The following is a 25,708-nucleotide window of genomic DNA, read 5'->3' on the forward strand; positions in this document are numbered from 1 at the left end:
GGTACGAGGTGGCTCTGTAGCACATGGACATTGAGTGGCACGCTTGCTGAGCGAGCAAGGTAGCAATCTCTCTCCCCCTCCTCGTCCCTCAGCCCTTTGGCGTGCGCAGCGGCGGTGATGTCACACGCGCGTGTCTCTCCTTCTTCACTTTCACGCAGGCATTGGCTGCATCCCACACACACACACACCACACACACACACGCACGCACGCACGCACGCACGCACACGCACACACAGACACCAGCGCATTTCTTTGTTGCTGCACATCTTTTCTGAAGGTCGATTTATTCCTTTCGCTTGCCCGTTTTTGTGTGCATTTCTTTGTGGTACACTGCGGTGCGTGCCCGTCGTTTCCCTGTTCCCTTTTCTCTTTTGGTTGCTGCCTCACCTGCTCTCTCTCCTCCCCCACTCTTCTTCGTACGCAAACAGGCACGGACTGCGACATGGGCAGAACATAGCTACCGATACGCTGGCACCTCCCCCACCCTCCCTCCGTTCTGCATGTTCTGTCGGCTTGTCGCCCTCCTGCTGACCTCGCATCCCCCCCTCCCGGGGAGGGGGGGGGGGCTGTTTCAGTTCTATATATATATATATGCTTGCTCTCTCCCCCCTCCCCCTTTCTCTCCCTCTCTCTCTATATCTATTTATATATACCTAGGTATATGCTTTCGTTTTGATGCCCCCTTTTTTCTTTTTTTTCACTGCCTCGTCAGTAGACGGCGTGTGCGTGTGTGTGTGTGTGCCCCCGTCGAAGTCTGTGCTTGTATTTCTCTCCTTCTCTAGTTGATCTTCTTGCTTCTCTTGCTTCCCCACACATTTTTTTTTCTATTTTACGCCACTGCGCCACGACCACAAGCCTGTGCGACGGCTGTGCGGTATGTGGTGTGGGTGTATCTCTGTGCAGGTGTGTGCAGACCATCAAGCAGGCAGCGAGAGAGCGAGGGCTGGTGGGGGAGGGGGACGTGGACGAGTTGATTCTACGCCCCTCCCCCTCCCCTTCACTCCTCTCCCCACGCCGCCTGAGTCTAGAATAATGGAGCGCAGCAAATACGGGACCTGTTGGAGGAGCTGTTGCGCAGCTGCGCATGCGTGCGTGCACCTGAGTGTGTATGCATGCATGTCTCTTGTGCTTCTCTGTGCCTCGGCGCTCATGCACTCTTTTCTCAGATCACAGCTTGTCTACATCGCCTGCAGACATGCGCCATAGACACGCCCTCGCACACCCTCATGCACAAGCGTGGCGCCGACGCGCGGGGGTCGAAGACGGCAAGTCTCTCGCTTCCGACTCCCCATTCTCATCCCTCTTTCTCTTCTCTCTCCTGACGTGTGCAGCCATACCCCCCCCCCCCCCCACACACACACACACCTCTTTCTTGCCTCGATGGAGAGCACGCTGGAGAATGTCGAGCACGGCATCCGCAACGCACTGCAGCGCCTCAGCGACGCGCGTGCTCGCTTGGCGACCCAGCGTTCCGCGCTGGATGCAAACAGACTCGTCCTGGTGCGGGCCGTGTCGCCGCTCCTGCTACTCTATTCTGCCGAATCAGCGCTGCCGACGCCTTCCTATTCGCCTTGTGGCGCCGCAGACACGCTTCTTTCGCCGTTACTGCGTGGCCAGTCGGCCAAATCAACCACTGCGGCTGGCAGGTCTCCTCGCCACGATGGCCTGCTTTGTAAGGTCGATCGTGCCGAGGATGCTGAGGACACTATCATCATCAATCCTGCCGCTGCTGCACGAGAGCGAGTACCAGCACCGGCAACACTGCTAGCACTGCAGCCCCTGCCGTCGATGTCTTTGGCACGCGCTCTTCCTCAGACATCCACGTGTGCTGGCTTCTACTCGGCTATGGCGGCACGTACACAACAGCTGGAGGAGCAATGCTCCAACTACCACCGAGAACACATGATGCACGCGGCCAAGCTGCAGATTGCAGAAGTGTGGGCTCGAGAGGTGCAGCCGTGGTTCGAGAAGGTTGTGCACCGCGACTTCTTTCAACATGTGATTCTCCGGCTTGACGCGCTGAATCGACGGGTGGTGCGGCTGTGTGGGCGGTTGGCGCTGGATCGACGTCAGTACATACCAAGCTGCCACTGCAAAACTCCGATAAGAAGGGACATGTGTGCACAGGGTCAGGTGGTGGGCGAGGAGAGACATCTCTACGGCTGCCAACCGCACTCACAGTGGTGCCCTCATCTCACGGAGGGCGAGTGCAACAGCGGGCAAACAGATGGGTTTCGTGGGGTCAATGGACAGGCCCGCTCAGCCAGCGACGGTGGCGGAGAGGGACAAGCGACGCAGCAATATGGCTGGGCAGCAGAGGTTACGAGCCTTTCGGCGCCGCCGAGTCAGCAGAGACGCACCAGCGATATTGTCAAGCTTGACAACGCGGAAGGCAGCCACCACCCCATGTGCTCTCTGTGGCGCCAGTACATTCAGATGGTGTCGCAGCCAAATGCCCCGGACGACGCGCATCGTCAGTCGGGCGAAGAGAGCCACAGCCCACCGTCACCGGTCCAAGTGCTGCCAGCGCCGCTCCTGCGCACACCTCGCTCTCTCCGACATGTGTGGCATGTCATCATGGAAGGCTTGACCAGCAGTGATGTCGACGCAGTCAGCGACTCGATGACTGCGGAACCCCTTAGCGTTCTCCATACCGCCGACAGAGACGCCGTCGGCGACGCAATGCCGCATCCAGACCGCCGACTGCACCAGCGCGGCCATATCGACGCACTTGTGCGAAACCTCAACAACCTTGTGAGGCGATGTCCCTCACTTCACCCCCCACTGCCTGCTCAGCCGTCGACACTGCGACTGTGCAACCATGATGAATGCGAGCATGAAGTGGTGTGTCACGACAGCCGCGATGACGCTGCTGGTGATGGGCGTCGTGGTGCGACTGCCCTTGTGCAGGTGCGTCTGTCATCGGGCACGGGATCTCCCACTGTGGGCCACCTTCACTCCCACCTCTCTGTAGTGCTTTGCTGCGCGATGCAACTCTGCTCTCTGGCCAGGCTGTGCAACGCGATCCACGCAGGCCAACCTCAGTGCTACGTAACACCGCCACCACAACTTTCTCGTGATGCTGACGTGGGTGGTTGCTCTGGTGACGACAACGTTGCAGAGGACGGCATCGGCTGTGTGGAGGCGATGCATCTCGGTCCGCGCGAGCCGATGGCTGTGTTGGCAAGGACCACGGATGCCCACTCCATATGCGAACGCTCGTGTGAAGGAACGATTGCGGAGGCCTTGGCGGCGGTCTACCACACCGTGCCCTGTCTGCTCTCGCAGCTGAGCCTTGCACTTCAGAAGCGAAGGGGTGGTCCTGAGTGCAGCAGCGATGCGCAGCAGACAGAAAGGAGCGAGGTAGAAACTGCCGAAATGGATGAGCTCACTGGGTCAGAACCTTGTGCGGCGTCGGCGGAGGAGGACCGCATTTGTGTGACGAACAGCCTCGCAGACGCTGGTGCTGGAAGGGATGGCGCCATTGACGCCGCTCTGTGGTCAACCGTGGGAGACGCGGCCCGTGACCGTGACGCCTTTGTTCGGCGGTGGTTGTCGCTCGCCTCGTCGTTGCACACCACGGAGTTGTCGCCGCCAAGCATCCCGCTCACCGAGGTGCCTTCAGTTTACGCCCGTGCACTGCGTGTCGGGTCCTTGTTCCGCTCTCTCCTGGATGCCGTTGAGGATGGGTGTGGCGAGAGTCTTCTACAGCCTGCTGCCGGGGCAGTTCCCGTGGTGTTGTCCCCAACGACACCGACCCCTCTCACCACCGCGCGAGCAGATGCATCAACCTTGGCGATACATGAGATTCACGTCGCACAGCGCAACACCACCGCAGCCCATCGTGTCACTCGTGCTGTTCCCGCTTCATCGCCTCCGCTCGCGGCAATGACTCGACTGAACTCGTTGCGCCAGATGGAGCTGCAGACGCGTCAGCAATGGCAGTCCATGGAGACGAGTCTTTCCGTTGCCCGCTCCATGGCAGCGGCGGCCCTCAGGCAGGCTGCAGCCGACGACGGCGAGGCGGGTGATCTAGCGGGCTTGCGAGCGCCGACGCCGCTTGCTTAACGGCTATTGTTCTCTTGGGTCGGTGCTCGGTGCTCCCACACACTGTCTTGACTGGCTGATCTCGCCTTTTCCCTTTCCTGTCTTCCGCCATCCCTCGCGACGGGCACCCTTTTCGCTCCTTTTCCTGCTCTGTCAGTGCTGCTATCAAGCGCGTATCCGCTGGACCACTCGAATAAAGCAGAAAAAAGTGTTTGACCCTCACCGCGGAGTAGGCTTACCCGCTGTTGCCCTCATAGGGAGCGGCCTCATGGGGTAGGTGACGACCCTCGTCATTCTCGCCTCCCCCACCTTCTCTCCGCTCCGCTTCCCTCCCCCATCACGGCCCGTGCCCCCACACCCGCCCTCGAGCGCGGCGCTCATGTCGCCGCTTTCTTTATCCATGCCTCTTTGCTTCTCCGCTCACTCTGCTCCTGGTCCATGTGGGCACGCACACTTGAGTTACCCACCGCCTCATAGTTTTACATCCAGCACTTTTCACTGTGCGCCTCACCCTTCTGATTCTCCCGCTGTATTTCTCTCGCGCGCGCGCCCACAGGACCAGCACATATCACGTTGTGTTTTGCCTGCCTCTCTCTCCCGGGCGGTCGCCGCTCGCCACCAATCACCGCTGGCGTCGCGGCTGCTGGCAGCCATCGTCACTTTGCTCCCCCCACTCAGCCACACCGACTCTGCAGGGCACAAGACCGCCTCGAGCGGTAGCCACAGGACCTTATCCGGCGTGCCTGCGTGTGAGCGCCTTTGCTTGTTTATCCACCTCTTACCGCGCTCTCTGTGCACCACACACACACACACACACGCTTGAGGACACCTCTCTTTTTCCGGTTGGTGTTGCTGCTGCCCCCCTCCTCCTTCTCACCACATCTGCTTCTCGTTCGCCGCGACTGTGTCTGTGTCTGTGTCTGTGTGTCTGTCTGTGTCTGTGTGAGCGTGTGTGTGTGCGTGGCCGTGCTCATAACGCCACCATTGTAACGGGTGATTTTCCTTCAAGAAGCGGAAGAGAGAGGCGAGGCGAGGCTATACATCGGCGCCCGTGCGCACGCACGCAGCGCGGGGATTGCCGGAGGTATCGGTCACGCTCGCACTGAAGAGCACAGAGGGAGACCAAAGAGGGCGACGCATCATTGGAGTTGAAAGGGGCTTAATTTGCAAGGTAGATCGGACAAGAAGGTCTTCGGGGAGACACCGGTGCTGCACGTGGCAGCCCTCTTCCCTCACTATTGGCAGCTCTCTCCTCGTTCTCCACCTCACTCTGCGGCCGTTCTCACCGCCAGCCTCCTCTTCGTCATCCCTGCCTGCAACTTGCGACCCCTCTTTCACACCTTTCCGGCGTGGGAAGAAGGGCAACAGCGCAGTAGGCGAAACCGTAACCCCCGTCGCGTGTGTATGCACGTGAGCGTTGGACCTTCCGTGCAGGGTAGCTGGAGCGAACAACAGCCACAAGGGGCAGGGAGAGGAGGAGGAGGACGCGACTTTCTGCAGATCGGAGAATACGGCGACTAATAAGACACACACACACACGGGCACACGCACAGTCGCCCCCATACAGGAGGCACACACGCACCCCTTTTTTTCCCTCTGTTCCTCCTTTGTGGGTTTCACAAGGAGTGCTGCGTCGAGAGTACCGACGATACGTGGTATCCGGCGGCGCTGTGCTAAACTGTTTCTTCTTCCCCCCTTCATCTCCTCACGTGTTTCGGCTCCTGTGTTGCTTTGTGCCCATTGGTTGCCGCTCCTCTGTCCAAAGATTGTCGTGTACACACGTGTGTGCGTGCGCTTGTCGGGTATACCCGTGTTTGCCTCGGCCTGTGCAGCACATCTGTGACGTGTTTTCTTCCACTCCCCCCTCCCGGCACCGCTACTCTCTCTCTGTTGGGGGCCAAGAGGGGGTTCGGGTAGGGCTCGGGACTGGCACACGCGTGAAGAAGTGCCGTAATACGAAGCACACGTGCGCACGCACACACGAACACCTGCGCACGCAGACGTGCGCGCCGCATTCAAGGAGGCAAGGCGCGCCCTTCGTCATCTGTCCTTTGCCTCGCTGTGTCTCGGTTTTTCTGTGCGCTTATTACCAATCGCCAACGAGACCCAACAACAGGAGAAACACGAACGAACGACGACAGAGGGAGGCGAGAGCTGGTGTTCGTGGATTGTGTGCACGTGTGTGCCTGCACATAGATACTGCAGAGTGCGCCGTATCGGATGAGGCTAGGTGCAGCACTGAGTTGCTCATCCGTTTTGAACATATTCGCCCAACCTTTTGCTGCACTTGTCGTGCACCAACGGGGAAGGGGACCAGTGCAGTGCAGTGCAGCGTGAGGGGAAGCTGTAAAGCAAGCAGAGCCCAGAATTTAGTCCCTCCCCTTCTCCTTTATCCCTCTTTTGCTCGCTCGCTCGCTTTCTTTGCCCTCACACTGAGCACCTTAACGTTGAGTGACGGTTGCGCTCTTGCATTTTTTATCCTTTCCGCGCGCGCGTTCACTCTTCTTTCGCTTCCGTGCGTGCGTGTGTGCCTCACTGTCCTTATCTCTCTCTGTGTGCGTGCTTGGATTTCGTCGCTACCCGGGTATCTACAGGCTCAGCTACGACACCCACATCGTTGCGTGATTGAAGGTGCGTGTGCGAACTCTGGCAGATCGTGACGCGCCGGCCCAAGTGCATCGAGCGAAAAGCGGAGAGCGAGCGAGGCGGCGATACAGCGTGAGGACAAGGAGCTCAGTATATTGAGCCTCGGCACTGTCTCCTCCTCTTTCCGCGAGTCTGTCTGTCTGTGCCGGTGGATGCGTGCCGTGCGGCCTCGTGCGCGCGCGTGTGTGTGTCAGTCTTACGTGCGCCTTTCACTTGTTCGCCCGCCGGCCCGTTCTCGTTTTGTTCTTTTGTTTTATTGCCGCTCTCCGTCACCTCTCTCGTCGCTCTCGTCGTCCGCTGTTGTCCGCCCGTCCTGCCGCGTAGTCACGGGGAACGGAAAGTTGCACGTGCTCGACAGGTGGAGTGTAATGGGGTGTAACAGTTTCAAAGGTCGACTGAGTCCGCTGAACCGCGGCGGCAACGACCGTGGCGACGGCGTCCCGAATGATCAGCTGCCAAGTGGAAAGAAGGTCAAGACGCCGAATGACCTCAACGGCGTGGGTTTTCGTGGCTTTGGCATTGGCGTCCTCGCGCACAACAACGTCAAGGCAGGCGGCAACGGCATCGCGGCGTTCCGCCCTGATGATGTGACGGCCACGACGTACTATAAGTATGTGATGGAGGTGCGCTGTGTCGCGGTGGCGCAGGGCATTATGCCGGCCGTGACCGACGACACTATCGCCGCACTGCATGCGAAAGACACCAAGCGCGGCACTGTAGCAGGAACTAAAGACACGACTGGCCCGGCGTTTCACCGCAGCATGAATGGCGACTCGACGAACGCCGGCGGCCAGCACGTCAGTCCGCCGGCGCGGACTCTGACAGTTTATCAGCTCCAACCGATAGCCAACGACACGTGTATTGCGAAGGGCATGTACAGCGAGGTTCACCTTGCGCAGCTCTCCGTTTTTACTGGGCTCTTGGAGGAGGCGGTGAACGCGACAATGCCGCGGTATGCCCCGGTACGACGAGGCAATACCAGCAGTGCGGCCGCCTGCGCCGCCGGCCGCGATCGCTCCTCCGTCAGCCTTGGAGGGGACGTGAACTCGACAAAGAGCCTCAACTCCGGCTGCGAGATCATGGGCACCACCTCCACCCATGACACCAGCACGATCGCTGGACCGATTTCCACTTCCGCTGCGACACCGACGGTTGCTCCGACGTGCACAGCTGTGTCGCACTACATAATAGCAATGAAAGAGTTTTCTCTGAACAGCAGCTGCACGTCTAGCTGTGCGCTGGAGCAGATCTGCCTCGAGGTGCGACGGTGGGCGCGGCTGTCGACGTACTGCCCGCGCCTCCTCCGCTGCTACCAGCTGGAGTACGTCTTTGCTGAAGGCGTCTCCATGGCCGTGCCAGAGGCATCGTGCCAGTTCGTTCCTGGACGGGAAAACTACAGCGGCAATGGCGGGGCGGCTGCTGACGGGCTCTTCGCTTCCGGTAATCTCACCGCAGGCTCCGATGGCCGTGCAGAGGATCACAGGAAGTCGCTCTCTCGCAGTGGGACCCACCTACTTGCCAGTCTTTTGAATCACCACTCGCACTCCAGTCCGAACGTGCACCAGGAAAAGGCGGCCAGTGCCACACCACGCAAACTGCGCTTGTATCTCGAGTACGCCAAGCATGGGACTCTGCTTGGGTTCCAGATGAAGGAGATGCCGTCGCGCTTTAAGCGAAGGCGGCTGCATGAGCTGACCGCGCGTGCCTACATGCGAGACGTCCTCCTGGCACTTCTGCAGGTGCACGACAGAGGCGAGATGCAGTACGATCTGTGCGCCAAGGCAGTCTTCCTTTGCCGGTCGATTCAAAGTGTCTACCACACCTACTTTCCCGCCTATATTTCCGACCTACCAACGGGCGACTTGACGAGTGTGACGCTGTCGCAGCTGGGCAAGGCGCTGGCGTCGCTGGACCCGAAGCCGGGATCACTGGTCCCGCAGCGGCCACTGCCGCTGACGAGCGTGAGTACCAGCCAGAAGCGAAAGGAGTTCGAGCCGATTAACGACACCCGGTCGCCCCTGTGTGGGCAGCGCCGCGCCATTTCTGTCGAGCAGTGGAAAACCGCGTCGTCCTCGGCTCAGCACACCGGTAAAGCAGTCGGCGTCAAGACCCGCCCGACACAGAACATCTCCATACCGGCGCACAACACCAGCTGTACGCCACAGGTGTCCGCGATCGATGCCAACCTCAACGAGGGCAACAAAACCTTGAGTGGGCAAGGCGCGGTGACCGTACAGACCTGTGAGCAGCGGGACGGTAACGCGGGCACGATAGAGAGTGAAAACACTGTTGAGGCGGCCCACGACAACACCACTTTCGTCATGAGTCCCCGGGAGGTCGGCTCGTTCGAGTCACCGTCAAAGTCAACGTCTCTCACCGAGACCGGCTTTCGCGGGGGCCTGTTGGCCTCCGGTAGCCTGTTGGCGGCACACACGAGCAACAGCGCCAACCAGCACCGCTTGCACGAGACTTACCGCCGTTTCATGAGCGAGTTTGAGTTCACGGACACCGGCGAGGGCGACGACGTGCCCTTTCCGTCCCCGCATGACGGAGTGCGTGGTCAGGCGGATGCAGAGATGCTTGCGTCGGTGATAACATCAGAGGAGCAACTCGAGACGCCGCCGATGCGGGTGGTGCCGCTGCAGAATACGAATCACGGTGGCATTGCGATCTTGTCACCGGACCACTACGTCGTGAAACCTATCGAAACGCCGCTGCAGGACTTACGCGGCCGCCTCCCCATCCTCCTTACACCACCCACCACGCGCACCGTTTTCTTCTGCGCGGGCCCGCAGCAACAGCGGCAGGTCACGCAAAAGTCATCGAAGTCTTCCGCCCCGACGGTGGTTGGGAGCTCCTCCACCGAACAGTTTTGCGTGCCGCAGACTCTGAGCTCTGGGACGACGACTTTTGACGCGGTCGGTTCGCTTGGCCGTTGCCGCGGCGGCGCGCCGCTGGTGAAGCTGAACCACATCTCGTTAATTCGTCGCGCCCTGAACTGCGCTGGCACTAGACGGCTAGACGACGTTCCAGTGCACAGGTACGTGACTGTCACGCATGCGGCGCCAGAGGTGCTGCACCGTCGCCTATTCTCGGCCGCGAGCGACATCTACGCCTTTGCCATGACCTTTGTCGAGCTTGTCTCGGAGGGAGGTGTCATTATGGAGGAATGCCTGCCAGGGGATCCGCCCAAGCCGCTGACGCGTCGTGATAAGGATATATACGACGCTCGCCTAAGCGAGAATCTCAGTAAGTTGTACGAGACTCGCATCGCTGCTCTGTTACAGAACCACGACGCCGCCGGCAAGGAAAAGGAGCGGCCAGAGCCCCCCTCGCCGCACGCCGGGCCGATTGCGGTTCGCCTGCCGCCTCACCTCTCGGATGAGTGCAAGAAAATGCTGCGCTGGTGCCTGCAGCCCGATCCCGCAAAGCGGCCCACCGCCGCGGAGCTGCTTCGATCTCGCTACTTCATGCTGGGCGACTGGATCGCGGCACCGTCGGTGGTGGAAGCCGAGGGTAAGACAGCAAAGATGCCCGAAGCACCATGGAGGACCTCGATCAGCTTCGACGCCGCAGCGAAGGCAGCCGGCCTTCCGGTGCTCTCTGCGAAGCGATAGCGCACACGCTCACACAGATTGGGCGCAAGTTGTCGAAAAGTTGTGTGGTGGTGTGCGTGTGGGAGAATCGCAGCACCAACGCGTGTGTGCTTTTTGTTTCGCGTGTCCTGCTCCCCGCTCCTTTCCCGACTACCCAGCGGATCACCGTCTGCGCTTTATGTGCCGGCGTGCTCGTGTGGGCACGCGCCGCTGTGTCCTTCCTCTCCTCTCCTCAAGGCCTCTTCAGATGTCTTATGGCCCACTGTTCCCCCACACCCCACGGGGCGATCGCATCTTTGTATTCCCCGGCCTCCCACCCTGCCTCCCTCCCATGCACTACGTTTTCTTCCCCCCCTCTCTCCTCCAAGTCGGGCCTTTGCTTGCGTGCTTCTTTTTCTTTGCGTTTTGGTTCGCAGTTGTGCCTGCACACATGTGCGTCGTCGGGATCCTCTTGCCAGCCGATGACACGCATGTACCTCCCCCACATACATGCCTAAGTACAGAAGCCGCGCGCGTTTGTGTGGGTCTGTGTCCCGCTGGGATAAAAGGAGCGCAAGCTCCTCCCCCTTCCTCCAATACGCCCATCCGTGCCACCAAACCCCTCTCTGCTCTCGCCTCCCTCTGCTAGGAGATGGTCGAAGAGAAGAATGGGCAGACCCCTCCCCCCTCCTCCACCCACCCACCCACACACGAACGCCTCGCCTTCTCTCTGTTGCGTGTATGCGTGCAGGCACCCTCTGTCCCCTTCATATTTTACCTTGCGCCTCGTCGAGATGAGATGAGAATCACCATGCACGCCACGCGCACACCACGGCACTGGGAGAGAGCAAAGCGGGAGGGAGGTGACGGTGAAGGGAGACGGCACAAATACAGCAGCAAAGTGACAGTGAGAGCTCAGCCGCCGGCTTTGCCGATGGTGCGCATCGCCCATTCGGTACAGCGCGATGTGCGTGCGACGCGTCGATTAGCTCGCAGCGAGCTGCACGGTGGCACGGCACACGCACGGACGACAACACACAGACAGACGTGCCTGTGTGCTCTCTCCCTCTGTCTCCGTCTTGGTCTTTTCCTTTCCTGCCCCTTTGTACTACCCCTTCGCTCCTCCTCCTCCTTCTCCGCCACATCAATGTATCAACTGGATCATGTGCAGCACACACACGAACACACGCAAGCACACATACCAAAAAGCAGGGGAATCCCTGTTGCGCTCGCAGTTATTCTGCGCCTTTCAAGAATCAGAGACGGCGTGTGTATGCGTGCGTGTATGTGTGTTATGTCATGAACTTGCAGCCGTCAACTTGCCACCATCGTGCCGCGGAGGGGGCGTCCCCCAACTCTTCTTCGTCGCTCTCCTTCGCGGCAACCGCCGATATTGCCGTGGAACTTCGCCCCGCACCTCAGAGCACGAGCGGTGATGTGCTTCAGTCGCTCACACCGTCCATAAGCTCCTCGGCGTCGTCGGCGACGGCGGACACACAAGCGCATGATCCGGCGGCACAACCTGGGCCGGTGCCGTCAAGGCCCAACGCGGTTGGGGGGCCCGTGCGCAGCCCAACAATCCAGCCGCCGCCCAACATGGTCCTCTCTCGGCATCTGCATCATCGACACTCTCATCTGCTCCCTCGATCGAGTGCGAGCACGGCGGCGCCTGCTCAAACTGCTGACGGGCAGCTGCAGGGGTTAGCACCGGCATCTTCGGCATCCGCTCGAACATCGGGCGTGGCGACAACGCACTCGTCGACGCCGCCACCGTATGCCCTCGTGATGGACTCGCTGGTACGCCGCTACCGCGCAGAGGAGGACCGCCTTAGCCAGTGGCGGCAAGGTGGTGGGCGCGTCCGCGCCTCTACCGCATTCCGGCACAGCGATGTGCAGCCGCGGCGGAATCCGAGGGGTGCTGTGGAAGGGGAGGAGCGCACTCACGCAGACTTGCGCGGAAGTCCTCGGCGCGTCCTGAGCGGCCACAGAAGTAGAGCTGCAGAGAGTGGTCTTCGAGGGGTGCTGACAAGCGCTGCCCAACGCACCGCCCTCGTGCGGGCTGTGCAGGCCTGGTGGAGGAGCAGAAGAGAGCTACAACGAATGTCAAGCAAGGCGGGCAAGCCATTCTATCCAGCGCCGCTATCGGCTTTCCCATCTGTGGTTGCAAGCGCGGAGATGCAGCACCCCAGTTACACGACGGCCGCAGCAGTGCCTGCTGCCCCTCCTGTTGCTCCGCCTGTGTCGTCGCTGTCGTGGTTGGACACAGCTGGCCGCAGCATACTTGGTCGTCTCTCTCACTCGCTGTCCTTGTCCAGTGACCGGGGAAAGTCGGTTAGGTTGGAGCTCCTGCGGCCGGCTGACGCTGCTCAGCCACGTGGTGCGCGCAGAGATTACCAAGACGGCACAGTCGACGACAGCGTGATGGAGGGCCAGCAGGCACAGGGAGCAGAGATGGCTGAGATGACTGCAGAGGCGGTGCCAATGGGTGTGGCCACGCCTGCCTTGTCGCCGTCTCGCACGAGGAGCGAAGCTCTTCTGGGGCATCCTCGCGAGAGTGCACGTCAGCAAGCCGGCGCGGGTGGCAGGGGCGGAGCCCTCCATCGTTGGCAAGTCGACAGTGAGGAGGGAGACTTGGACACCTCCACAGCTTCTTCGACGTGCTCGAGTCGGGGTAGCCGCGTGGGTAGTGGAGACAGAGACGCTATTCAGAGCACTGAAGCTGCGGGCAATCCGAATCACAGACAGGAGGCAGGGTGGACGGGCCGGCACGAGAATGGTGGCAGCTTCACGTTCTCGTGGATTGGCGGCCTCCGCAGGCGCCCCTTGGGCGGGGCCGTGACTGCATCATCAGACGCCCCGAAGGACTCCTTCCGAAGCACGTCGCGCCTGCTGGCGCGGTCGCGTGCGCGCCTCGTGCGGTGGCTGCGTCGACGGAAGCGTCTTGAGGGAGCGAAGCGGTCACTGCGTGATGTGGGCGTGTGCCCAAAGCCGACGACAGCGGTGGATGCGGAGCACTTCGATGCGTCCTCGTGCGCACGACACTCGGCCGCCGCTCCTCCGCCGTTCTCGACTGCGTCTGAGTTGTATCGGCGCGCTGCTGACGCCGCACCGTCGCCGTGGGAATCGGCGCTGCCACCGACGTGGGCAGACTGGAGTGACGGTGGCAAGATGCTCAGGGATAGAGAGGTGACTCAGGATGCTACGGCTGCTGCTAAGCGAACTACTCGCGCACACGTGCTGGAGCAGCTGAGAGCCGCGATTGCGGCAGGGACGGCGGCGTGCAGGGCACAGCAGGGAGGGCTGGTGGCGCGGCAGACGACATCGGAGGTGCAGTCGTCGAGTGGTGAACAGCCGGTGCTTTCTCTGGCTGCTCAGCGAACGCGTGAGCACGCCGACGATCTAGCGCGCCTCACTGAGAGTCTGGGGATGCTCACGCAAGTCGACGGGGGAGCACCCGAAGGCTCTGGCAGTGACATCCGTGCCCACAGGGCCCACAGCCCCGAGGACGTGAAGCGTGCATCTCCGATGATTCCGGACCCGGAGCAGAACGTGCCAGCTGCACTGTCACATCCTTCAGCATGCGCGGCAACGAGCTCTGCACTGCCCGCGTGGTCTTCATCTTGTGCGCATGTCTCGTCGATCATCTCCGCCGGGCAGCACCGCCGATCTTACCACGGCAATGCACGGGATGTTCGTGGTGCAGCGCCGTTCACGCGTGACGGGAAGAGCTGTGTGCATGATGTAGCAGCAGAGGCCGCAGTAGATGCGTTTCGAAGTCTGGTGACGGACACTACGCACACTCCGCGCGATGTTGCAGTGCGGGCGGTGTACGAGGCCATCATGAGTGAGGTATGCGTCCCCCTTGTGCAGCGCGATGTGAAGCACACCATGGATGTGAGCAGTAGCGCGGCAGATCGTGCGCTGACGCAGTGGATTGAGCGACAGCTTATGCTGGAGTTGACGCAGCCGCACGCAAGGAAGGTGCAGGCGACAGCGTTGCGTGACGGCTCTGCCGTGCCCTCGGCGGCGATGTTGCAGCCGCTCATCTGCACTGGTGTTATGCGACACATCCGCAGTGGTGTGCCAGTGTCGCTCGAGCACCTGCGTCTGGACGACGCTGATCGCCAAGTACTCGAATCCGTCTACGCGCGCGGTGCGAGCAACGCCATTGCAGTGAAGTTCGACACTGGGGGCTACGAGATCAGCTACAGGCAGCTCGCCTCTTTGGGCCCCCGGTCGTGGCTGAACGACCAGGTCATCAACAACTACCTGCAGCTGCTGTGCGTGGAGGCTGAAGGTGCGGCCACCGCATCTTTGCCCGCAGCCCGATGCCGCCACCGTATCGCGTCGCTGGGCACGCACTTCTACACGAAGGTGGAATCCGAACTGGGCCAGAGCGTGGGCGGTTTTCGCAGCCCTCCACCACGCCTGCCGCAGCTCGGCTCTAGCAGCGCCGTTTTCCGCTGGCTCCGCCATCGCAAGCAATTGCTAGAGCCGTACAGCCCCTCCGATCCGCGTAGCGTGCGTGCGGTGCTTGTGCCCGTGAACATCGAGGCGCAGCACTGGGCTTTGGCGGTCCTCCATTGCGCGGACAACCGGTGGGTCATGTACGACTCTATGAGCCGATCCGACAGGGCACGCCAGCGCGGCGCTGTGATACTGGCACATCTCTCGCATGCGTGGCGTGAGTGCAAGCGACACTTTGGCCTCGTAAACACGGAAGACACGCACGCTGCGGCGGCGGCCGTCGCTGCACAGGACTCACCGTCCTCTGCCGCACCCCAACCGTCGCCGTGGGTCTCGGCGTGCGTGGTGGCCGCGCCGTACGTGCCCTTCGCCGACACGCTGTTGACGGAGGGGGGCTCTACTGCCGTATCACCTCTCGACTCCCTGCAGCCGTATGGTTCATTGGACGAGCTGCACCGCGCGGCGAAGCGGATGCGACATCAAGAGGAGCGGCTCATGGAACAAGCAGCACAGAAGGCGCTACGCGGAGTGAGTGATGCGGGCGGTGTTGGCGCAGCGCTCGCTGTGCGAGCTGCGCCAACGCCGCCAACGCCATCGCGCTCGTTGACGGCTGCGACAGCTCTTCCTGCCGGGCAGCTGAGCGACACGGAGGTGGAGTGGTTCACAGGTGGGTTTGACCACATCCCGCAGCAGGCGAATGGCAACGACTGCGGGGTCTTTGTATGCCAGGTGGCATGGTGCATTGCCCAGGGTGTGGCGGTAGGTTTTACACAGTCTGATGTCACCCGGCTGCGCGAAATCATTCTGCTGGAGCTGCTCAGCAAGCGACTTCTCCGACGGTATCCAACAGCGAACACGTCGTCGTCGAGCGGCGTCTGAGAGACAACCTTGTACGCATACATTCCGCGTGCACTCGTGCAGAGAGAGAGAGAAGCTCATGAGCGCAGTGTACCGTGCGATCTGGATGGAAGTGTCGTTAGTGGGGAGGCACATGTGAGAGAGGGGGAGATGTGCTCGCTCACTGGTAATTCAATCCTCTTTCATTTTCCTTGTTCAGTCTTCTCCTTCGCCCTGATGACAGGGCGGACGCAACTCCCTGTGGCGCCACAGGGCGCAGTGTGTCCACACAGTGCCTGGGGAAGCCAGGAAGCCTCCCCCCATCCCCTGCGAAATGCCAGAACCACTGCTGGTGGTGGCAGGGTCAGTCACCCACGGCGTAGGGGGAGGCCAGCGCGGTGCATCCCTGTTGATGTCTGCTGTGAGGTCGTGGATGGCGTTGCGTCGGGGTGCCCCACGATCATGTGAGCACGTTTGTGCCATCCATGTGATGGGCGGATGGTTACAGTGACTCGGATGCGCAGCCCACCCGTCTCTCGCACTGCCCACTGCTGATGCAGGGGGCCTGGGTGTCACCCCGAGAGGGATGATGCACCAGGTGGCTGCCGGCATGATGGGGGTGGGTGGGTGGGGACGGCTGTGATGCGCCCCTCCGAGGCGTGTGGGTGGGAGGAGTTTGGGGCGGGGACCGTGCTCTCAGATGGCTGCGTCGGCGCATCGGTGTAGCGCGCGTCTTGGGCTGCCTCGCACCAGGCGATGCGCTAAGGGGAAGAGTGGGCTCATGCTGTATGTAAACGAAACGGCATGCGGAGCGCACGAAAGTGTCGTCCCCTCTCTCTCCTGTTTTGGCCACTGTGCGGGTGCTTAGCTGACCGTGGCGTTTTGTTTTTCTTGTGATGACGGCACTGGCGTACGTGAGCGCGTTGGCTGTCGTCATGTCGTGCAGGCAAAGGATTGGTGATCGGCGGCTCGATGCAGCTGCTGTCCCTCCTCCTCCCCGGTACCCCTGTCCGGGGCGACGTGAGCGACCAAACAGGTAAGCGAAAGTGAGAGAAATGTTGGCCAGGTGGCACGCAGGGTGCCGAAGAGTAGAACTACAGAAGACAAGGAGAGGACAGCACCATAACACGAAAAAGCGGTGTCGTTGGCAAGCGGCACAGTCCATGGCCCTTCCCTCTCTCTATCCTCCCAGCTGGAGATCTTCCTCCTGCCGAACACCCCTCGGCCCAGCTCTTTTTAATATATTTATTTCGTGTGTGTGTGTGTTGGGAGTGGGTTGTGGGGTTGAGATGTCACGGGCGATGAGAGGCGCCTCTCCTCGGTGTCTGTTGTCGCCCGCTCCTTCTGTCGCGTTTCCCAGGGCATGTCCTCCGCCTTTCATTTCATGACTTACGTTCTCCCTCGTCTCTCCCCTGCCTCACTGTCTTTTCCTCGTCTTGTGGTGCACATGCACATGGCGTGTATGCGACATGATCCATCATATGGCGTTGTCCCCTCCCCCTTCCATCTCTGTCTTTTGTAGCAGCTGCGCACTTCGACTTCCCTCGCCCTCCTCTGCGGATTTCATATTCACAGCGATCCTCCCTCCTCGGCGTAGCTGAGTTTGCATGTGTCTGCCCCGTGAGCGTCTCCCGCTCTCTGTCCTTACTCGCTGTACCACCGGCAATTTCGGTTTCGTTTGTTGTTGCTGCTGCTACTCCTGCGTCACGTGTATGCGTGTGTGCGTGACTTCGTATCGATTCGTTGCTGTTCGTTCATCTGTCTCTCCCTCATCCCGTTCTCCTGTTCCTGTCATGGTCATCCTCGCCTTTCTCGCCGTATCTAGCTGACTGTCTGCCGTTTCTTCTCCCCTTCTTCGGGGTTTCGTTTTCGCCTTTATATATATGTAGTTGGTTGTTGTTCATCGTCATCTGTGGGTTGGTGGACATTGCTTCTCTGCCCTTTTCTCACCTCCATCTCCCCCTCTCTCCTTCCCTCCGCTCATCTCTCGAAGCGCAACGCAACGCAACGAGGGCGAGAGAAAAAAGGCGAGGCGGCATAGCAACGCAGCACCACAGAAACCGAAGCGCGCGCGTACACACACATATATATATATATATTGATCTTGCACGCATATAAAATCACCACCACTTACCCTCACTCCTGCTGAGTGACACGCATCGGTGCCTCCCCCCTTCCCTTCCATCCACACCCTCTTTCCCCACCAACCGCTGCTCCGTTCCGCTTGTCTCTGCTCTCTGTCGCTGTTTGTAAGCCGATTTTTATTTTCTACGTTTGCTGGTTTCGCGCCGCCTCGAGTAGGGTGCGACATTGCCGAAGGCCAAGCGACAGCGTTATAGCAAGCGCAGTAGCTTGCACAAGTTTCAATCCCCGTATCCAAGCGTCTCTCACTCCGCCTCGCTCTTCTTCTCCTTTAGCACTTCGACCCATAGCGTCTCTGCTCACATTTTTGGCTTTTTTTCTATCATCATCTCGCCTTCGCCTCCACTTCTGGTTACGGTGTGCGTGTGTGCGAGTTTTGGTTCACGTTGTGTTTCGGTTTTCTTGTCCGTCATTGCGTTCGTAAGGGCGGCGCATCGCGTAGCATCAGCGTTACGGATCCCGGCAGCCCACAACCATCATCATCATCATCTCTCCAGTTCGTTCATCGAGTCCGCGGGGAGAACGCGTTGGTGTGTGCCTGTGCGTGGGCGGCTCCCTTCCCTTTGCTCCCTCACCTCTGCCCCTCCCGCTCGCTCTCTCTCTCTGTCGAGTTTTTCTTTTCCTTTTTTTGTCGTGTTCCTCTGCGCTCTTTTTTCTCTCTCTCTGCGTGTGTGTGTGCGTGTGTGCGTGTGTGCGTGTGTGCGTGTGTGCCCCCCCCCCCGTCGTGTGCTGTTCACGGCCGCTGTGGCTTCTTTTGTGTCGGCCTTTATCTGGTCATTTGTGTGTTGCCGTTGATCCCTCACCACGCCCCGTACAACATTCTCCGCCCCACCCCACCACCCACCACTCTTCCGAGGAAGCCAAGCGAAACACGAAGCGAATCGAAGCGACGCAACACAACAACGGGCCGCTGCCGGAGCCGGAAAACGCAGAAACATTCATCAGTGAAAAGACGAAGCGAACATGGGTGGGGAGTCTAGCAAGCACTCCAACCCCCTGGCTCACGCCCGCAACCGGGAAAGGAAGCGGGGCGCTGCGCCCAATGCCCTGGTGGGTCGCAGCTGTCACTCTGACTCTCTCAGCGAGCACACCGCCCGTTTGGGGCCCTCTTATGGAGATGTTCCGGGTTACATTCCGCCGTCGCCGGTCCAGTGCGTCGCGTCGCCGATCCCGCTGAGCGGCTCACTGGATCCGTCGCTGACGTGGATACTCGACACAGAGGCGGCACTGATTGTAGAGTGGAACCGTAATCTGCAGGGGGTTTCCGCTCCTAGTGCCGGGGCACGCGGGGTGCCGCGAGAGCGTGAGACAGCAGCAGAAGAATCAACGCTGTCATGGGCGAAGACATCTCCAGGAAGTGGTGCGAGCACAGCTGCCTCCAACGCGACGGGGTTGACCTCGTCGCCCACATTCCCGGCGCTCTCAGGATGGCAGTCGCCGGCACATGCAAAGTCTCCCTCTGGGCTGGCACCGACCTGCGACTCGGTGGACGTAACGACCGGGCGCAGCACAGGGATGACTTTGCACGTCCCGACCACGTGGACACAGCAGAGTTCATCACGCGCCACAGCTTCAACAAAGGCGCTGGACAGCCCGAAGAGTCCCAAGGCACTGCCGAAGCCGCTGAGCGACTCGGTAGAGGGGGCGTCACCGCTGGTTGTGTCGACGCTGCCGGTTGGCATCGACTACTTCCGTGCCTTGCAATCACGGTGGCTGGCCCAGGAGCAGCACTCGCTGCCGCCGGCGGCGGACGAGGAGGATCTCAACGACTCAGTCATCCTCGAGGCCGTTTCCGAGCCAAATGGCGACGTTCTGAGCCCGCCTGTACCGCTAGGGTACATGATCGATCTCTTCGTGCCGCAATGGCGCTCCGAGGGGCTCTTCGAAGCGGCTGAGGACCACCAGGCACGCTAGGGCCCCGAAGATTTCGTGCATGTATTCTGGGAAGGACCTCCTCTTCCTTTTGTATTTTTAATTGTTGCCCGTCTCAGATATATGTGGTGTTCATGCAATGCGCGTGCGCGCTATGCGGCGATGGTGCTGGCACAGACAGGCAAGAGGACAGGGGAGAGGGAGGCAAGAATGCAGATGTGCCGCGCCTCTCTTCTCCCTGCTCTTTCTTTGGGTGGTCCCTCATGCGCTGCTCTGTCTCATTGTGTCTCCCACGCACTCAAACGGTGTCGTGGCTGCGTCCAAGCGTGGCTTGATGTCTCCTGCCACCAATATAATATCCCTGCCGATAGGGAGCCATACTCCTCAGGGCGTGGTGGCATCTTAGGGCCCAGTGGGCAATCGGTGTAGGAAAGTCAGGCACCTCCCTACTATACCTCTGCCAAATGCCGAACCACTTGTGGTGGTGACAAGGCCAGATCCTGGATGGCGTTGCGTCGGAGCCATCTGAGACAATGAACGCGCTTGTGCCACGGATATGACAGACTGCCATGGTGACTTGAACGCATCCCACGTGGCCCTCGCTGCCCACTGGTGAAGGGGGCCTGTGCCGCCCCGAGGGGGAGGTGCCACCACGTGGTGACCGGCATGATGGATGCAGCTGTGAGGCAACCTGCGGAGCGAGAGGTGGGTGGGTAGAGTTTGGGCCAGACACGGTGCTCAGAGGACTGGGTGAGCGCATTGCTGTGATGTGTGCCTACGGCTGCTTCGCACCACGCGGATGGGTGCCTGTGACGGGGCGCTGTAGAGTGGAGCTCAGCTCCGTATTTTATGACACACACACACACACACACACACACAGGTATTTGAGGGAGAGGAAACACCGCCCCCCTCCGCCTCTTCTCTCCTCTGTACATTTTCACTGGCTTCCACCTCCGCGAACGCATGCGTGTGCACCAGTGCCCGCGTGAGCGATGGTTTTCCTTTGTTCGTCTATCATTGTACGCTTGCGGGAGGGGAGGGGGATCATGGTGGCGCGCGACGAGGTCGAGGGTCGGCGGCGGCGGGCGGTTGAGTTGTTTGTTCTCAGTGGAAGCGCCCACTTTGCTATGTCCCGCCACTGCTGCCTATCGCTTCGATTTTCTCTTCGAAAACGGTCGCCAGGTGACCTCATGGGCCCCCTCCCCCTCTCCCGTCATTTTCAGTGTCCGCGTCGTCAGAGTAGGCCCCGCCCACCCGCGACCCCCTTCGCGTCTGCACCCGGTGAGGCAGGAAGGCGAAAGGATGAGTGGCACCGCACGCTCGCCAGCATGCAAGCGCAGGCATACGCGCGTGTCTGTGCGCGTGTACTAAAGACGCGCTCTAATCCTGCCGGCATGACCCTCTCGGTGTGTGTAGGCGGCACGTCCACACACACAGACACACACAGACACACACGAGCGGCTCCCGCAGCTGGATCGGATGGGGACGGATGCGCCGAGCTCGCCTGACGGCCTCGGTGCATCTCTCCCTCTCTCCCCTTCGCACGCTGGTGAAGAACATGGGGCATCTATGTAGATGGATGTGTGTCTGTGTGTGTGCACGGTTGTGCGTGCGCGTGGATGTCCAGTATTTCCTTTGTGGTTATGCTGAATGTGACGCAGTGTTCCCTTCGTCTCACTCCATCTCGCTTGCCTGCCGGGCCTGCCCAAGTCTGCATGTGTAGGAATGAAAGTGTGCCACTGCGTGCGCGCGCGGGGTGGGGGGAGTGCATGTTGCCGCGATGGATGGGCCACTACGTTGTGCGCTTTGCGGTGCGGATGGCCATGGCGATGGTGGATGCCAGAGAGGGACGAGGAGGCACATCTGACTTAGCGGGCGTGAGGCAGCGGGTGAGGTGTTGCGCGGTCAGTTTGCGTGACATGAACGAGAAAAAATGTTTTGTTCGTGGACACTGTTGCGCCACGGTGCGCGCTCCTCTTCCCATCTCTCTTTCTCTTCTTGCTTTCGCTTTCACATGTCTCCACGTCGCCTTCGCACTCCGTCGCGTCGCTGGCTGCTGTGTGAGATGAGTGGCTCCTCTGCCAGTGTCTTCCGCGGTGATCGATGACGATGCGTACTCCGTGCTGTTTGACATGTTCCTTCGTTGTCGTGGGGAGGATGTGTTCGTGGTGGCCGCGCCCCCCCTTCTCCTCCTCCCCTTTTTCTTGGTGCTTGCGCTACTCTGTCCTTCTCTCTCGTTCTGTATCCCCTTTCAATGTTTCTATGGGTGATTTCGTATGTACGCATACAGGTACTCCCCCCCCGCGCGCGTGTGTGTGTGTTGCCATCGTTTCTGCAGGCGGTGGAATGTGCCGGCACGTTGCCCCTCTCTCCCACTCGCTTGCTGGGCCTCTCTGGTGTCGCGCGGATGCCTTCTGCTCCTTGCTCCGCCCTCCTCGGGCTCTCGTGCCGCTCAGAGACGCGAGACCGAATTCATATCACAGCAAAAGGCCACCCGATCCGAACGAAACGCGATGTCGGGGTCACGCTTTTTTTTCATTTCTTGGGGGTGGGGTGGAGGCAATCCGGCACAATCGTGCGTATGCATGCATGAGCCCTGCAGCACACACAGTGCATCTCTTTCATGAGCAGAATTAGAAAGGGATGGAGGAGGCACCACACAACAAAATCGAGGTGGTCATCAACGCAGTCAACGGGAAAGTAAAGAAAAAAATGCTCACTGACACCAGAAGAACCCACCTTGGGGTGTGTGTCTGGGGAGGCCACTCTTCCACCGTAGAGTGCTGCACTTCGCACCCTTCCTCCCGCGGCAGCTTTAAAGCACGTTGCATCCTACATGGTGCGGGGGGCTCTCCTCACCCCCCCCCTCCCCTCCCCGGGGGGGGGGGCGCTTGCGTCTGGGCCTCGGCGTATGCCTTGCTGTGTAGCGCTTGGTTTGTACGTGGGGCCGAGAAGGAATACCCGCGCCTGTGTGTGGGGGTCTCCTTGCCACGTGTTGGGCGGCGGCGTGTCGCAGCGATTCGGTATCATGCTCGATGCTCATCGTCACTGCCTCTCTCACTCTCCCCCTTCTCCTGTTCTCTTCGCTCGCGCGTGGGGTTGGGTGCTACCGCCAGCCACGCAGCGACGTCTGCGTGCGCGTGGGTGCTTCCGCGACACCTGCTTGCACGCCTCGCGTGTGCTCGGGCGTGCGTATCCTTCAGCGAGTGAAGCGTCGCCACGGAAATGCAGCACGAGCGCATGAGGGGAGGTGAGCGCACGGAAGCGTATCACGACACCCCTCTGCTCTGGCTCGCGCGTGTGGCAGACACCGGCTTCCTCTTTGCTTTATCTGCTGCCTTCTGCTACCAAGCTCACGTAGCCACACAGGCATCTGTACGCATCACCGCCTTCGCATACGCGTTGGGCGTGCGCTGTCGTCTTGACTGCGTCCATACCTTTTTTTCCGTGTAACCCTTACCTGTCATGATGGCCAGCAGACAAACTTCACTGCGCGGTCTCACAGGGCGCAGTGTGTCCACACAGTGCCTGGGGAAGCCAGGAAGCCTCCCCCCATCCCCTGCGAAATGCCAGAACCACTGCTGGTGGTGGCAGGGTCAGTCACCCACGGCGTAGGGGGAGGCCAGCGCGGTGCATCCCTGTTGATGTCTGCTGTGAGGTCGTGGATGGCGTTGCGTCGGGGTGCCCCACGATCATGTGAGCACGTTTGTGCCATCCATGTGATGGGCGGATGGTTACAGTGACTCGGATGCGCAGCCCACCCGTCTCTCGCACTGCCCACTGCTGATGCAGGGGGCCTGGGTGTCACCCCGAGAGGGATGATGCACCAGGTGGCTGCCGGCATGATGGGGGTGGGTGGGTGGGGACGGCTGTGATGCGCCCCTCCGAGGCGTGTGGGTGGGAGGAGTTTGGGGCGGGGACCGTGCTCTCAGATGGCTGCGTCGGCGCATCGGTGTAGCGCGCGTCTTGGGCTGCCTCGCACCAGGCGATGCGCTAAGGGGAAGAGTGGGCTCATGCTGTATGTAAACGAAACGGCATGCGGAGCGCACGAAAAGAATAATAAAGGTGACCTGTTTCTGCTGTTTCATGCGTGGGTCTGCTTCTTAGCGGCGCTTCATGCGCTCCGCACCCGTCGCTGCTCTCATCGACGTCTATGCGTCACAGCCGCTCTCCTGTGTCGTCACCTCCTGCTCTCTCACCTCCATCACGTTTCGCCCCTTTTTTGCGGATTGACTTCTGCCCTGTGGCCCCGCACCCCGCACCCCACAAGGGTACAGCTCCCTCTCCCCTCCCCTCCAGCTCCACTCGCGTGCAGAGGCATTTGTGTGGTTTCGCGCATGTATATATGGACGTGTGTGCGCGCGCTTTTCTCTCTCCTCTCCCTGACGGCGCCTGGCACGTGCATACACACACACACACACACAACGGACCCGTGTTGCAGTCTCTTAGCCGATCACTTCCTTAACCGTTTCCGCAAGTCACAACGACGGGCATTCAGTCCTCTGCTGCTCGCGTGCCCGACGACTCGTGGGGGTGTACGCCAACCCCCATCGACGTCAGCGCGGCACGCGACCTAACCATCTCGTGGCTCTCGCACGCCGAGTCCGTCCTGGTGCTCGAGTGGACAGAGTGTGAGCGGGCTCAGCAGGCGCAGGTGCTGCAACAAAGTCAGCAGCGGAAGGTTCAGCAGCGGCAACAGCAGCCAGTGACGACGGCGGATGAATTATTGGCAGAGGCCACTGCTGCCGGGCTGCGTTACGCTCGCGTCGCCTCCTCGTCCTCCGAGGAAGATTCAGATGACGAGCGTCGTTCACAAGGGCTGGTTCCTCTCCACTGCGATCACGCACCCTTTCCCTTCCATCGAAGCAGCGGTGTGGTCTTCGCGCTGCCGCCGAGTAGCGTCGACGGTGGTGGCGCCGCTACGATGAGCGCGGCATCGCTGCCAGACCGCGGCGAACGGGCGCTGAGCGTGATGGACAGTGTTCCTGTAGGATTCGACTACTATACGGCTTTGCAGAAGGCCTGGTCTCGCACTCCGGAGCGGCCGCCAAGTCTGCCGCCGCTCGCCACGGCGTCGGAGGTGAATCTCAGCGACATCGACGAAATGCTCTCTGGTGACTCCGACTACGAGGAGCTGCGCCCACCGGTACCCCTGGGGCTCATGATTAGCTACTTCACTGTGGACTGGCGTGATAGCGGGCTGTACGACGTTGTACAGCGACGAGAGGAGTCATTGTCGCAGCAATCCCAGAAGACGAAACCGTAGAGACGAATGAGGGCAGTCGGGGGAGTCGTGTGTGTGTGTGTGAGGAGGGCGGAGGATGGAGGCAAGCGTAGGCGTCGAATGTGGACAGAGAGAGAGAGCGGAAGTGGGCGATATGAGCGCATATCTCTGCGTGACGTCTGCGCGTGACCGCACCCGGGCTTGCTTCATTTCGTCTTGCTTCAAGCGCCCTTGTAACTCCTGTCCCGTGCAGGGCCTCTGCTCTTCGCTCCCTCTCCCTCTCCCTCCCTCCCCCATTTCCCCAGTTTGTGTGCGCGCGTGTTCATGCTGTTATGTGCACTGGCAGCCCTCGTTCTCGTGTTCCTTTTGTATTTCCTGTGCTGAATACACATGATGGTGGCGCTCGATGGCGGTGACGACGGTGGATTTCTTTTTTCTTATATTCGTGTTGTTGTGTCTTTGGTGCAGGGCTTGGACAACGTGGACCTCCCCCGCACTCCCCCGCACCCCCTCTCTCCCTCCCTCCCTCCTGTGACTCCTATCACCCGCCCCACCCGGCAAAGGACGGTGCCAGCACGTGTCTAATGCCATGCCCGCGTCTCTCTCTCTCTGTGCGTGTGTGTGTCTGTGTGCATGCCATAAAACGCTGGTGGCTTTATTGCGATTCGTATGATGACATGTACTTGTGTGTGTGTACGTGTGCACTGTGGCGGCCGACAGCAGAACGGCAGCATGAAGGTGAGAGAAGCGGGACACAGAGGGGAGGGAGGGGACTCATGCAAGTTTTTATCCCGTGCATTCCACTGCCGCGGGAGCGAGCAGGGTGTGAGAGACGACGACGACGAAGAGAGGGATGTCCGGCAACTGCAAGTGTGCGAGCGAGTTTATTTTTTGAAA

General features: G+C 60.5%; 5 protein-coding genes across 5 annotated transcripts; all 5 read left to right on the top strand.

Annotated features, from left to right (window-relative positions):
- Positions 1-1,381: 1,381 nt before the first annotated feature.
- Positions 1,382-4,069, top strand: LMXM_26_2050 (conserved hypothetical protein; the record flags this gene model as incomplete). Its single annotated transcript, XM_003876458.1, has 1 exon — positions 1,382-4,069. One exon carries the CDS (start codon positions 1,382-1,384, stop codon positions 4,067-4,069), a length of 2,688 nt encoding a protein of 895 aa, XP_003876507.1.
- Positions 4,070-7,062: 2,993 nt separating this feature from the next.
- Positions 7,063-10,311, top strand: LMXM_26_2060 (conserved hypothetical protein; the record flags this gene model as incomplete). Its single annotated transcript, XM_003876459.1, has 1 exon — positions 7,063-10,311. One exon carries the CDS (start codon positions 7,063-7,065, stop codon positions 10,309-10,311), a length of 3,249 nt encoding a protein of 1,082 aa, XP_003876508.1.
- Positions 10,312-11,568: 1,257 nt separating this feature from the next.
- LMXM_26_2070 (cysteine peptidase, Clan CA, family C48,putative) lies at positions 11,569-15,615 on the top strand (the record flags this gene model as incomplete). Its single annotated transcript, XM_003876460.1, has 1 exon — positions 11,569-15,615. One exon carries the CDS (start codon positions 11,569-11,571, stop codon positions 15,613-15,615), a length of 4,047 nt encoding a protein of 1,348 aa, XP_003876509.1.
- A 3,063-nt stretch (positions 15,616-18,678) lies between these two features.
- On the top strand, positions 18,679-19,629 carry LMXM_26_2080 (conserved hypothetical protein; the record flags this gene model as incomplete). The annotated part of the gene is made up of 1 exon (XM_003876461.1): positions 18,679-19,629. The coding sequence occupies one exon, from the start codon at positions 18,679-18,681 to the stop codon at positions 19,627-19,629; it is 951 nt and encodes a 316-aa protein (XP_003876510.1).
- A 4,882-nt stretch (positions 19,630-24,511) lies between these two features.
- Positions 24,512-24,853, top strand: LMXM_26_2090 (hypothetical protein, unknown function; the record flags this gene model as incomplete). Its single annotated transcript, XM_003876462.1, has 1 exon — positions 24,512-24,853. The coding sequence occupies one exon, from the start codon at positions 24,512-24,514 to the stop codon at positions 24,851-24,853; it is 342 nt and encodes a 113-aa protein (XP_003876511.1).
- Positions 24,854-25,708: the final 855 nt, after the last annotated feature.

This window comes from Leishmania mexicana, chromosome 26 (genome assembly GCF_000234665.1).
Source record: "Leishmania mexicana MHOM/GT/2001/U1103 complete genome, chromosome 26".
Lineage (NCBI taxonomy): Eukaryota > Euglenozoa > Kinetoplastea > Trypanosomatida > Trypanosomatidae > Leishmania > Leishmania mexicana.